We start from the raw sequence: 12459 nt of genomic DNA on the forward strand, positions 1-12459 counted from the left end.
GAGGCTGCACCACGGGCCTCCCGTTTTTTCCTGTGTTTCTCTTTATATGTATGTTTTGAACTAGCCGAAAACCAAACCATTCTGGGATTACTTGAGTTTAGGATAGGTTAAAGCCTCCCTTTCATGGGAGAGAGGAATAATAATACTAAAGAACCAATATTAAACCCGATACTGATATAAGATATACAAGAATTATACGCAGCCAGTTATATCAGTAGGAAGCTGTGCACCCCCAGCAGTGGACAGCAAATGGCGGACACTGTGAGCGCAAAGGCTTCAGGAGGAAGGGAAGGCCTCAGGGGTCCGGCACTGGGGCAAGGAGTTGTCTGGGCTGCCACCATCAAGGGAGAGAGACCTATGCAACAAACTTCTCCAATTTATATTGAATGTGACGTTTGTGATATGAAATAATCCTGTTGGCCAGCCTGGGTCAAATGCCCAGGCCTTGCTCCTTCTTGTCCCTGCACTTAGCAAAGCTCAAAAAAGCTAACCTTGAATCCCACAGAGCCTTGTTAGCTATAAAGTACATATTTTCACAAATACACACACTATAGTCTTCTAAAAGTGCATTTTTCCCCAGTATTAGAAGAAAAGTCCTGTGTCTCTCAACCCAAGACACTGTAGCCTCCTGAGTGAAGGTGGAGAGGAGTCCCTGATGTTCAAAGACACTCTCCTCATGGCTGGGTGTTTGTACCCATCTGCTAAGCTGACCCTGAGCCCAGGATGAGTGATGTGCTTGGGGATCTGACACCAAGAACTGTTGAAAATGGTAATACCAAACAGACTTTGACCCCAATAACTTTTGAAATGCAAAGCAGGCATATCAGTCTTTCCAGTATTTCATAACCCTTGAAAAAGTAAGGGAGTTTTGCATCTTTACATTGAAGTATTTGAAACCTACTGAGTGTGATGAAACCTCTTTTTTTGTGATGTTTTGAAAGCTACAACAACAGACATTTAAACGCCCCTGGAAACCAAAGTTTGGGAGAGGCAGGAGGATCTATCTCACTAATTTTTTCCTTTCATTCTCCAGCTCCTCAGAGCAGGAGAAAAACACTTATGTCCACAACATGCAGAATTTGGCATATTTACATATGAAGCTTTAATTATGCAAGTTAAGGTACTGACACTTTAAAGCCAAATCTTATATTACATTATCTTTCCCTGCTTTTAGAGGGGAATACTTTGGTAATATTTCTTAGCCTTCAGGAGAAGATAATAAATGGTGAGTTGCTTCTTGCCAGGTTTCATGAATCTGCGGAGAGAATAATTTGTTACACAAATATCTTTGCATTATTTTTAGTCTCTAGATGAAGACAAATGAGATCAGACCTAAAAACTACAGCTAGACAAGCTAAAAGGCTCTGGCAGCTTGAAGTGAAGCTGGGGTTGGGGTTATTTAAAATAACTGGGCAGGTTGGATAGTGCAAAGTTTGTTTTCCTAGCTCGATTTCCAGGACCTGAAGTGAAGCTGGGGTTGGGGCTATTTAAAATAACTGGGCAAGTTGTATAGTGCAAAGTTTATTTTCCTAGCTCGATTTCCAGGACCAGCTTTCACAAGAAAGCAACATGAGTGTATATTTCTACTCTGGGCTTGCTCTGCCTCCTTTTTAGGCACATTTGGCATTGTGAGGAATGCACGGACTCTGGGCTCGAGCAGTGCTCGTTGTTCCCAAGGGGCTGGAGCTTGAGCCCTGCAACTCAAGTTTTGAGAAAGCTAGAGACTGGCTGAGAGTGCAATGCATGCAAAGGCAATTTGTTTCATTTTCCCCTTCCACAGAGGTCAAGAGTGAGATCTGAGGCTAGAAGGAGTCATTATATTATTGAGGATGATACAGAACATGGAGCTTCACCTGGAGGGGCTTTGTGTTAGAACTTGATGTCTTAGCAGTTTAAGTGATCTTCCAAAAAGGTCACCGCTTCTCCTCTGAAGATTTCAAGATGAGTAGTAAACAATTCCGAAGTGTACTAAGACTGCTAATTGGAAAAACTGTTTCTGTTGAAATTGCCTGCCTGATCTTGACATCTATAATGAGATTTTAGGAAAAGATGTGTAAAGAATTAATCTGTCAGGGTACATCCACCTGCTGGAATTAGGTTTGGCTACTACACAAAGAGAGGAGGAAGGCTCAAGATCTTAGTAGCCTGGCAACAAGTTTTCTTGCTTACAGTATTAATAAAGAAAACAGAAGCTGCTCAAACATATTAATCTTGGGAATTTTGAAAGTGTTCTCTGATGTTCAACCAGAAACCCCTTAGATGGTGGGTACTCTGCTGCCTTTGGGATTGAGCCCAAAATTCTCACACTAGAAGGGCTTCATTGTGGGGTATAACCCTTCTTTACAACAAGAATTACTTTGAGCATGTTGCCTCTCCACCTGGAAAGAACCTGTACCCAGGAGCCGCTCTGGTCTTAACTTGGGGCATGACCTTACAACATAAAAGCTTTTACTTGTCAATATTTAATTCAACATTTACTAAATGGCAGGTGGATGCTAGGCTGACTTCACTGAAAATAACTTGGCAAAGATTTAACTAGCTTTAATCTACATGGAAAGTAATGTTGGAAATAACCCTAACATAATGATAACATTAAACTCATGGCTCGTAAGATTTTTCCTAAATGATGACATACCAGACTTGAATGTGTAAATGAGAGAAAATGGTTAAAACAACACTAATGGCAAACACAACAAAGGGTAATAATTAACTACTTCCAAAGAACTGGGAAATACTCTGCTGTAGCTGATCTAAGGCCCTGTTATGCAATAATCAGTGAAAACTATTTTCAAATATTCAATATTTTTGTTCTGTCTTTCCCCCTGATCTGTTACATCTTCTTGTACTGATGCCTATGTACTGGGAACTTTGACGTTTTTAAGCTGAAAAGACTACTGACTAAATATGGTCAATGTCCTGGCTTTTCTCTCAAAACTTTTCAGAAATGCAGGAACATGATTAATTTCCATAATGGACGTGCAGCCATGAAAGACACTAAATTCCAGTTTTGGGGGGTTGACTTAGTAAGAAGCTGGATGTTCTCACTTCCACTAGCTAAGTATTTATATACACACTTAGTTCTGCTATGGAATTAGGTTTAAAACTAAACTGTATACTACTGCTTTGCCATATCAGGGCATTTTTATAGAACTGAAATCTAAGCGTTATTTTGGCCTACCAATCTGAGACTGAATTTCCAAAGGGACCTGCACAGAAATCAGCTAAACCTCTTATGAGTGAATGAGCATTCTCACATATAAATAACCAGAGTGTATACAGGGTCTGTAACTACCTCATGTACTCCAGAATTTCTGTTTCTAATTTCCTAACGATACAAAAAAAATTAATCTTGAACCTGAAATTAAAATTTCTCAGACTTCTGTCTGAATATTCAGTTGGTGACATTTCAACTTCGGTTTGCTTGTAAAGATGCTCTGTTTTTTTCTGTTGTATTTAAATTTCAATTAAAAAATGTTTGCTGCTTTCTTGTGTAGTATCTGACAAAGCGATTCTTGTTTGTCCTCTTTCTTGGTCGTGACTGTATAAATTGCCCTTGAGATGGTTTCTTTGTATTCTTGCTCAGGTTAATAAAGGCCAAGTTTATAGACTTGAATCGAAAACTTGGATCAAAGGGGTAGCTTTGTTTAGTCTGAAAGGATTAGCTCTAGCACAGAGTGGGCTGCTCTTCAATAATCATTGAATTTATGAGTTTTGAACTGGAATGTCTTCCCAAAGCTTACATAACTGCATACAACTGGATTTATAATGCAGCAGTGCCAGCTTTATAGCCTTGTCTTGCTTATTTTCCTGTCCTTGTGCTAATCATGGGACATGCTGAGCAACAAATCCTTTCCACAAATGAAGGCTGCTACTAAGAAGTAGCGTATCTTGCTTCTAGATGTCACAAAACTAATCACTTTGCATTAGTTGAAAAGTTGTGAGGACTTTAGTTAAAATGTAGATTATGTAAAATGTAAATTAAATGGAAGGTCTGGAAGGTATCATCTGTCACTTGCATCAGACATGCGAGATATGTTTGAACCTCACTGGTCACTCCAGAGAGTGAGGAGAGAATCCCCTGTTTCCTTATACCCAATGTAACATCTGTGTTATGGTGGGCAAAAGTAGAGGTCTTTTTTTTTTTCCTGTTAATTATAAGATATTAGGTGCTGAGTTTAAGACAGTTTTAGATAAAATATGCTAGTGGATCTTATGGAGAACTTCCTTCCCACCCCCTCCCAAGTGATGTTTTCTTTGATGAGCATCTTGTAACTGTAGAAAGATGCCTATTTTTAGCTGAAGTAAATTTGATGGTAGCAGGGCCAAAAGTGACCCGTAGGAGCTGCCAGAACAATCATAACTTGAAATACAAACCAAGGACCATGTGCTCAATAATACTGCCTTCCCTAAAAGAACAAGGGTACCTCAAACCCCAGCCAGAATTTACAGTTTCAGCAAACTCATATCTGTACAGCCGCCCCTCTTCCTAACACATCTTGGATAGCTTAGCATCTGCTATCTTAGAGATAAACCAATTAAATTAGCTATTAAGGTCCTTGAGGAAATGCTGATGAGCCTAATTTAACAGATGTTGGATTTTCAGAGAAGGCAATACTCTTACCAGCAGGGAAAAGCCAAAACAGACAGCACCTTTTCACACCAAAGAGTGTTCTTTTCTCTGCTTAGCTTTGGGATGTAAGGAACTGATAGCAAAAGCCAGAACAAAAGGTTTTGATAACAAAGGTCAGAACTGCTGCACCCTTGTTCCAACCCGTGTTTTGTTTAGTATTTAAACTAACACTGGTATGGAGTTCATCTCTACGGCACAAAGCCAGAATGGCAGACAAGGTAAATCATTTTATGAACTAATTGTGGTTCTTGTTACTGTACAGTGTGTCTTGTCCCAGCCTTTCAAAGCCTTGCAGAGGGGTGACTCCCGACAAGCACCACACGCTGTCTCACACGCAGTAGTGACCCAACACATCACTGCTAAAAGCCATTTACAGCACATGGAATTCTGTGGGTGTTCCTCCACCTGGTCTCTTGTAATGCAGTAAGAGTATATGAATGCAAGTCCTAGCCTTAGGCATTTGCATTTCAAATGTCTATTGGTTCAAATGTGGGAAGCAAAGTTTTTTCACGTTATGTGGCAACGGAAACAAAGACCTCTTGTATGGTATTGCAGCTATACAAGGCAGTTTGTTTTCTATTGGGTAGAAAAGACTTATTGCATGAATTCCAGCTGAAGCGTCATACTATTCATTGTTTTTACTGTTAATTATTTATTACTCCAGAAAAGGTATAAAAGAGTTAAAGCTGGCTCTGAATTTAATTCAATGATTTAACTGTCTCTATTTCAGAGAAGAGGGCTGCTGTAGCAATCCCGAACTGCACTGAATTTAGAAATCACTGGAAGTGAAGAATACTTTGGACAAGCGGTGAGTAGCACCTAGAAGTTGGACTTGATATTTTGGAGCAACTTCTCAAATTTGTCAGTCTTCTCAAGGGTTTGACTCGGGGAGGGAGGAATAGATTTATCGTGGTATAAACCAATTTTGTGAAATTTGTAAACAGATAATTTCCTGTGCTAGTCAAGTACTCAGCTTCTATATAAGCAGTCATTAACTCTGAAATATCTGTCTTCCTCTCCTGGTTAATAGATTTCTATGGAAAATAGCTTTAATTTTTTCCCCTAATTTATATTTAAAAAAAAAAACAAAAAAAAAACAACAACAAAAACACTTCATTTTGAAATAGAAATTCAATCTTTCTCCTTTTGGGTATAAGAGGTCAGACTGTGACTTGTATGAAATCCAGACACAGTAATTCATCATCTTGGAAAGACACTTTAGGACTGATACTACAGATACAGATAAAATGAGACATACACATTTTTTAACACTGTCAACTGATTACTTAAGAGAATAGGTGTTTCTGGAAGCTGGGGTGTCTACAGTATTTGAGATTAACTCTTGCTAAATGGTTCAGTACCATAGGAATGCTCTGTGCCAAATCAAAGTCATGACACGCCTGTCTCCAGCAATGGTATTTTAATATTGCCAATGTTTGACATTTTTCATAAGCAATATAAGAAGCATTGATTTGTGCAGTCTCACTTGCACTAGAATAGATCTAGCTTAACAAAAATACTTGAGAAGAAAATAATCCCTTAGTTCTTCATGGAGTTCTAGGTCCCCCATTTTAACCAGATAGTCATGTCACTTATCAGGATGTAATACATAAATCATTCCTGATTTGAGGGACACAGAAACTTGAAATTTGTTCTTCACATTGGGTGCTCTAGTTAATAATCTTTTCATCAATCAATGGTGGATTTCTTTTGTGTGAGGGTTCATGTGTGATTTACAGAACCAGGGAGAGTAGCACGTTCATTAAAGTATTGTACTTTGTATTGTACTATTGTAGACTAGTGACAGAAGCATCTAGCTGGAAGCACAGGGAAGTCCTCAACTTAAGCTTGTTGCCTTGCAAGGATGGCTCCTTTACCGAAAGGCACAAGTGGTCAGCCACAGAAAATTTCGGCTGTGAGCTGAGTGGAAAATGGCAGCAGCAGTAGCTCTAAAGCACATAAACTACAGGATAGGAGTGAGATTCAAAACTTTTCTCCTCCATCTTCACTTACTTATTGCCAATACAACGCATAGGGAGTCTAAATTCTCAAGTTGGACAATTTTGCCTTCCCAAAGGCAAAAATTATTAGATGTCAGTCTACCATGGCCCAATAGGACTGAGTCCATTTGGCTTATTTTTCCACTGTGTTTTCCAAAGCTTTGGGATTCACACCCTATGGCAGCATTGTCTATCTTACTGCTTCTTTTCCCCATTTTTAGAAGAAACCAAACTATTCTGTGCTATACCTGAAAGAGGTTTACTCCAAGGAGTGCAAAGCAGTCCCTTTCCATCCCTGAGAGGCTGTGCTGGTTGATAATTATGAGTGAATTTTGTCAGCTGAAAGCTGCTCTTCTGACTTCCACATTTTCCCTGTGCGTAGCAGTGCAATGTTGACACAGACATAATCTTTTATTAGTGGTAATATATTCTGCACTTGGGAGACAGGCATGGAAGCCGTGTACGCCCATCACAAGGAATTTGTGTCAGCAGAATCTTTTCTATCACAGATAAACTGCCTCAAGCGTGCTTGTGTTGTGCCTTGGGTGGAGTGACCAGTGGCTTTATGTAAGTCTAGGGCACCTAAGGTGGCAAATGGGCTCTCACTGGGTACTGGCCCAAAGAGTGTTTTGTACTCAGGCTGGACAACAACAATAATCAATCTGTTCCAGGTCTTATACTCTTCTTAGTTTGGGGTTTTTTTCTTAATAATTGTGACTTATAACTCAGCTTTTCTGAGGTGGCCAACCCCTTGGTGACTTTGTCATCTCACATAACAAATATGGCTATTTAGAATCTGAGTTCATCTGACACTGCTCCCTTTGCCCATTTGCTTTTTGTGAACATGACAGCTTTCCGGTAGCTTTTGTTTTTCCTGATTTGCGGTCAGTTAACGAATGCTGAATGCTCAATAGAAGTTTGAAACCAAACCTAGACTTCAGTAGGTTTATTCAGACCTCTCTCGAGTCAGTCTGCTGTGCCCAGTCATAACGCTCCTGCTTTGTGAACTGCTGAGCCATCCATGCCAAGGCTAACAAGGCCAAGCCAAGGCTCCAGCTGTAGGAGTCAGTTGGATTGCATGTCTTAGTAATGAACTCAGCCTGTACATTGCTAAATAAACTGCTGGATAAGTAGGTAGGAAAACTGTGGCTCTGTTTGTAATGCTGGAATGGAAGGTGTCCCCTGGCCTGACATAAGGGAGCATTTCCTGACTCATGGTTCACCTCCTGACTAACAGTACAAGCCAGGAAGCAGACAGATCTAATCTTCCACAATAAAGAATGAATAACGAATAAATATTTCTGGATCCACAACTTAAGCAATTTCCCTGGCACTAGCAATATGAACTTCAGGGGGAAGGAATACACTCTTCTGCCCTATTTGTTAAAATTTTTCAGCTAATGGCCAGCAGCAGTGCAAATCTCAGACTTTTATTCCCCTAAGTGGAATGTTGCTTCTTTAGATTTTGTCAAACACTGCAATCTGAAGATCAGGTTTCTGCTCGATGTAATCATGACTCTCTTCCCCGCGCACAAGTCAACAAGACTGAAAAAGTAACACTGACAAATCCATGCGTGTTTCTTATTTTTTTGCATCACTTTGGATATCTGTACTGGTATGGTAACATTCCTTTTTCTAGAGTCAAGTGGATGTGTTTAAAAAGTTGTGAAACTAGGGTTACCCAAAATACTGGAGGGGCAGTTCAATCTGAACACTTCTGCAGGTGATGCACTCTTAGGAATTAAACTTTCCAGACACAACAGAAATATCTGCAAAGTGTTTTAAAGATTGCTCAAAGAACAAGAGGAGAATTCAAACGTATGCAAAAAAAAAATGCAGTGAAGGCAGACATAAGTTATCCGTGCTAGTGGCTCAGCTGTGAGGTTGAGATATGTCTCCTTAGATGCTTAGCAGATTGCATTCAACTGAACATGCCCTGTTTCTCTTTCAGTGCTATGCCCCACATACTCTTTGTCTTGTAAGCTCTTAAATTCCAGTTTGATGATGCTTTGTTTGTGCTCTGTCAGATTCTTTATTAATTTAATTATCTACATTATCTACATGTGACATACTATATAGCATGTGGTTGCTGTAGTGAGCAAGTCTGACATTATTTTTGGTATGCTTGTTAAATGTGGCATGGGACAGGTGAACTCTTTGATGATGAGACTAAGCATCTCTCCTATAAAGTGAAATAAATTTGCCTTGAAAGCTCTATTTGAAGAGTAATTTAAAAGGCATTGAATAAGGCCCTTTGCAGCAGAGGGAAAGGATTTTCAGGTTTTTAGTCTTGACTGCACTGGGAGGCAGAGAGGGAAGAAGGTAATTTTTCTGGCTTTAGTGATTATAGATGCTGTCATCTCTCTAGCTTCTCTTACTTAAAAGGTCACCCTGATTTCTTGGAACCATCTGATATAATGGCCCCAACACTGCCAATGGCAGTACTCATATCAGACAGAATTTCGTCTGAGAAAACCTCTTATATGTGTGACAATTTCCACTCCAACATGCTGTTTCACTAAACTGACTGTTACTCCCCATGTATCACAGCTCGCTGTCTTGTAGATTCTTGTCTACAAGACAACTTGTGTTCAAGATCGGATCTATTGTTACCATAATGACCTAGTAAGCAGAGATCTTGAAATGTGATCATGTCGAGATGTTGAGATAGAAGAACCCAGTAATCCATATTCCGAATGAACTGAACAGACTGAGGGGCTGCCCAAGATCATGCAATGAATCACAGTGTAAATAACAGATAATCCATCCTCTCTGAAAGCCTAGAAATCAGTTTAGTTTCTTAATAAATGATCATTAAAATGTCCTTTAACATTATTAAAGCACACATGGTGGTGTTCAGGCAAGAATTTTCTTGACAGAGCAGTAAATAAATTGAGTCTTCTGTTGCAAATGCACTGGGGCAATGCCCCAGCTAATACAAGGTCAAATAATCATTAGAATCACACCAGCAATTAATCCAAATGTCTTGGCTGCAACCCAACCATCGTAACGTAGTCCCGCCTGACTATCTAAACCCCTTTTTTAGTTGCAGTGGGTCTGACGCTCCTATTCTTAGAGAAATAGTGCATCCACGGAAGGACCTAATACCATAGTTTTTTTCCCCTTCATTCTTTAGATGTGCTAGGAACTACTATGCCTGCTCCAAAGAGCACATTGCCCTCTGACTAGACTACCTAAACACAGTTAACATCTATGTTTTAGTTGCTTTTAACCGGATTCAGTTTGGTGCTGCTACGCCTACCTGAATGAGGATCTGACTTTTGAAAAGAGCAGCTAGACTTCAGATTTATGATTTGACTAGAAAAAAAACCCTTACCCTCTTTTCCTCTTCAGCTATTACCTAACAAGGTAACGGAATGGAGAACAAACAGCAAAGCAACGGTGAGATGAAAGAAAATAAGCCGGTGAAGAAAAAAATGGTGAGTGAATTCCCCAAATCTTCTGTCAACACATTCGTTTGCTATCTGGGGACCAGAGGCAGAAAATAACTGTTTGGAACCTGTATGAATACTTGCAGGTACAGGCTCGGTGTCCTGAACATGTGAATCTGCCTTTGGTACCTGGAGTGCTAATGCACTTACTGTGAGGCTGCACCACAGGCCTCCCATTTTTTCCTGTGTTTCTCTTTATATGTATGTTTTGAACTAGCCGAAAACCAAACCATTCTGGGATTACTTGAGTTTAGGATAGGTTAAAGCCTCCCTTTCATGGGAGAGAGTCTATTACTGAGGACAGTGTTAACCTTTTGAAGGAGAGTTTCAGTGCCTTCAAAAGGAAACTTTGAGAGGATGTATTCTGTGGAAAAAAGCTTTGGTTTTGTCTCTGACACCTTTCTTATAAAAGAACCTGCAAAGCTGTGTATTCTTCCCCCTTTTCCCCTTCTGCTCTGACATATAAGAGAAGAGCAAAATGATGCCTCTTTCCATGTGAACATGGAGACTTAATCAAGGGGAAGCTGCCAGGATGAAAATTTGAGGGACATAGGGAGTAGCATGTGTTTCGTTTCTGTAACTTACTAATGGCGATTGTAAAAGGCCAGAAAATGTTAGTGTGTTAAGGTAAGGAATTATGTATGTGTTAATCACATGCAGCCGTATTATTTGTATTTGAGTATGAACTGAACTACTTGCGCTGCGCTGTTTAAAATGAAACTAAATAAAACACAGGTGTCTGATTTATCTCAAACACGTGCCACGCATTTCAGAGGCTTGACTCTCCTAACTCAACTTTTATTGCTTATGACCATTCAGAGACATTATAAATGAAGTCCGAACTATCTGTCTACGCTGGTGTTGCTCAATGTGTATGATATTTTTACATGTTACTGAGTAGCATCTGGCTTTCTATTCAAACACTGCTCAGCCTGCTCTGAGCCAATGATGCTTCAAAGTTCCTGCATCATAAACTGCTTTCAAACCTGCAGTGCTTTATTGCATTACTGTATCTGAGCGTCCTAGGGGATAGCAAACTTCCTTGAGCCAGCAATGTGCCCTTGTTGCCAAGAGGGCCAATGGAATCCTGGGCTGCATAAGGAGAAGTGTGGCCAGTAGGTCAAAGAGGGGAAGAATGACCTCCCACTCTGCACTGGTGAGGCCACAACTGGAATACTGCATCCAGTTCTGGGCTCCCCAGTTCAAGAGGGACAGGGAACTACTGGAGAGAGTCCAGCGTAGGGCAACTAAGGTGATTAAGAGATTGGAGCACCTCCCTTATGAGGAAAGGCTCAGAGAGCTGGGGCTCTTCAGCTTGGAGAAGAGAAGGCTGAGGGGAGACCTCATCTATGTTTACAAGTTCCTAAAGGGTGGGTTGAAGGATGATGGAGCCGGACTCTTTTCGGTGATTTCCAGCCCCGATGAGGGGCAACGGGCATAAGCTGGAGCATAGGAAGTTCCACTCAAATATGAGGAAAAACTTCTTTACAGTGAGGGTGCCAGAGCCCTGGAACAGGCTGCCCAGGGAGGTCATGGAGTCCCCTTCTCTGGAGATTTTCAAGACCCGCCTGGATGCAGTCCTGAATGTGCTCTGGGCAATCCTGCTTTAGCAGGATTTAGGGAGTTGGACTAGATGATCTCTAGAGTTCCCTTCAATTCTGTGACTAGACTCCAACAATTCTGTGATTCTGTGATCGGTGATTCTTTGAGAGCACTAAAACAGTTGTGAGGCACGGAGCATGTCAGAAGTGGAATCTGTGCAGATTTACACCAATATTAACAGCAGTCATGTGGGATACAGGGCCCAGATGCCCTTACTACTCATCCATGGCCAACTAGAAGGTGTAGTTTAACTCCTAGCTGTGCAAAATTCCCATGTTTGGAAACAGGTACCTTAAAAGTAATAGCTGAAAGCATTTACTTTCCCCAGGTAGGATGTCTGATCACCACCTGTTTGTCACACAGCGTGTCAGATCCAAACCTCCTAAGGCTGTGGAAACATCCGTTTGCCGCGTGGTTAACATCTTAATTGGCTACAGGTCTTGCGGTCTCGTCACTTTCCAGCCTGGGATAACTCAATCCTTCCCCTTTGCTTCCCCCAGCGCCTGGCTCTCAGAAAGGCAGCCCGGGTCGCCAACCGCCACCCGCGGCGTGGGATCCGCCTGCTATCCCGGTCCACTCGCCGTGGCGGCGGCGGTGTTGCGGGGGGGGGGAAGGGGGTAGACCTGATGACCCCCCCCGGGGGAGATATTTCCCTGCCCTGCTGGGTGGAAGATGCCCTCCGGGATCCCCCACGCAGGGCGGCGGGCGCGCAGATTTTCTTAAATTTCTGCCCAAACCGAGCAGATAAGCGAGGGGGGGCTCCTCCATCCTCGGA

General features: G+C 41.3%; 1 protein-coding gene across 1 annotated transcript in view; it reads left to right on the forward strand.

Annotated features, from left to right (window-relative positions):
* SLC2A9 (solute carrier family 2 (facilitated glucose transporter), member 9) overlaps positions 1 to 12459 on the forward strand; it is a 164515-nt gene that overhangs the window by 21198 nt on the left and 130858 nt on the right. Inside the window, exons 2-3 of the mRNA XM_014966695.1 lie at positions 5361 to 5438; positions 9985 to 10070. Coding sequence (XP_014822181.1) covers positions 10008 to 10070 — 63 coding nt within the window. The 5' untranslated portion in view covers positions 5361 to 5438; positions 9985 to 10007. The remainder of the gene's footprint in view (positions 1 to 5360; positions 5439 to 9984; positions 10071 to 12459) is intronic.

This window comes from Calidris pugnax, unplaced genomic scaffold (assembly GCF_001431845.1).
Source record: "Calidris pugnax isolate Ruff unplaced genomic scaffold, ASM143184v1 scaffold14, whole genome shotgun sequence".
Lineage (NCBI taxonomy): Eukaryota > Metazoa > Chordata > Aves > Charadriiformes > Scolopacidae > Calidris > Calidris pugnax.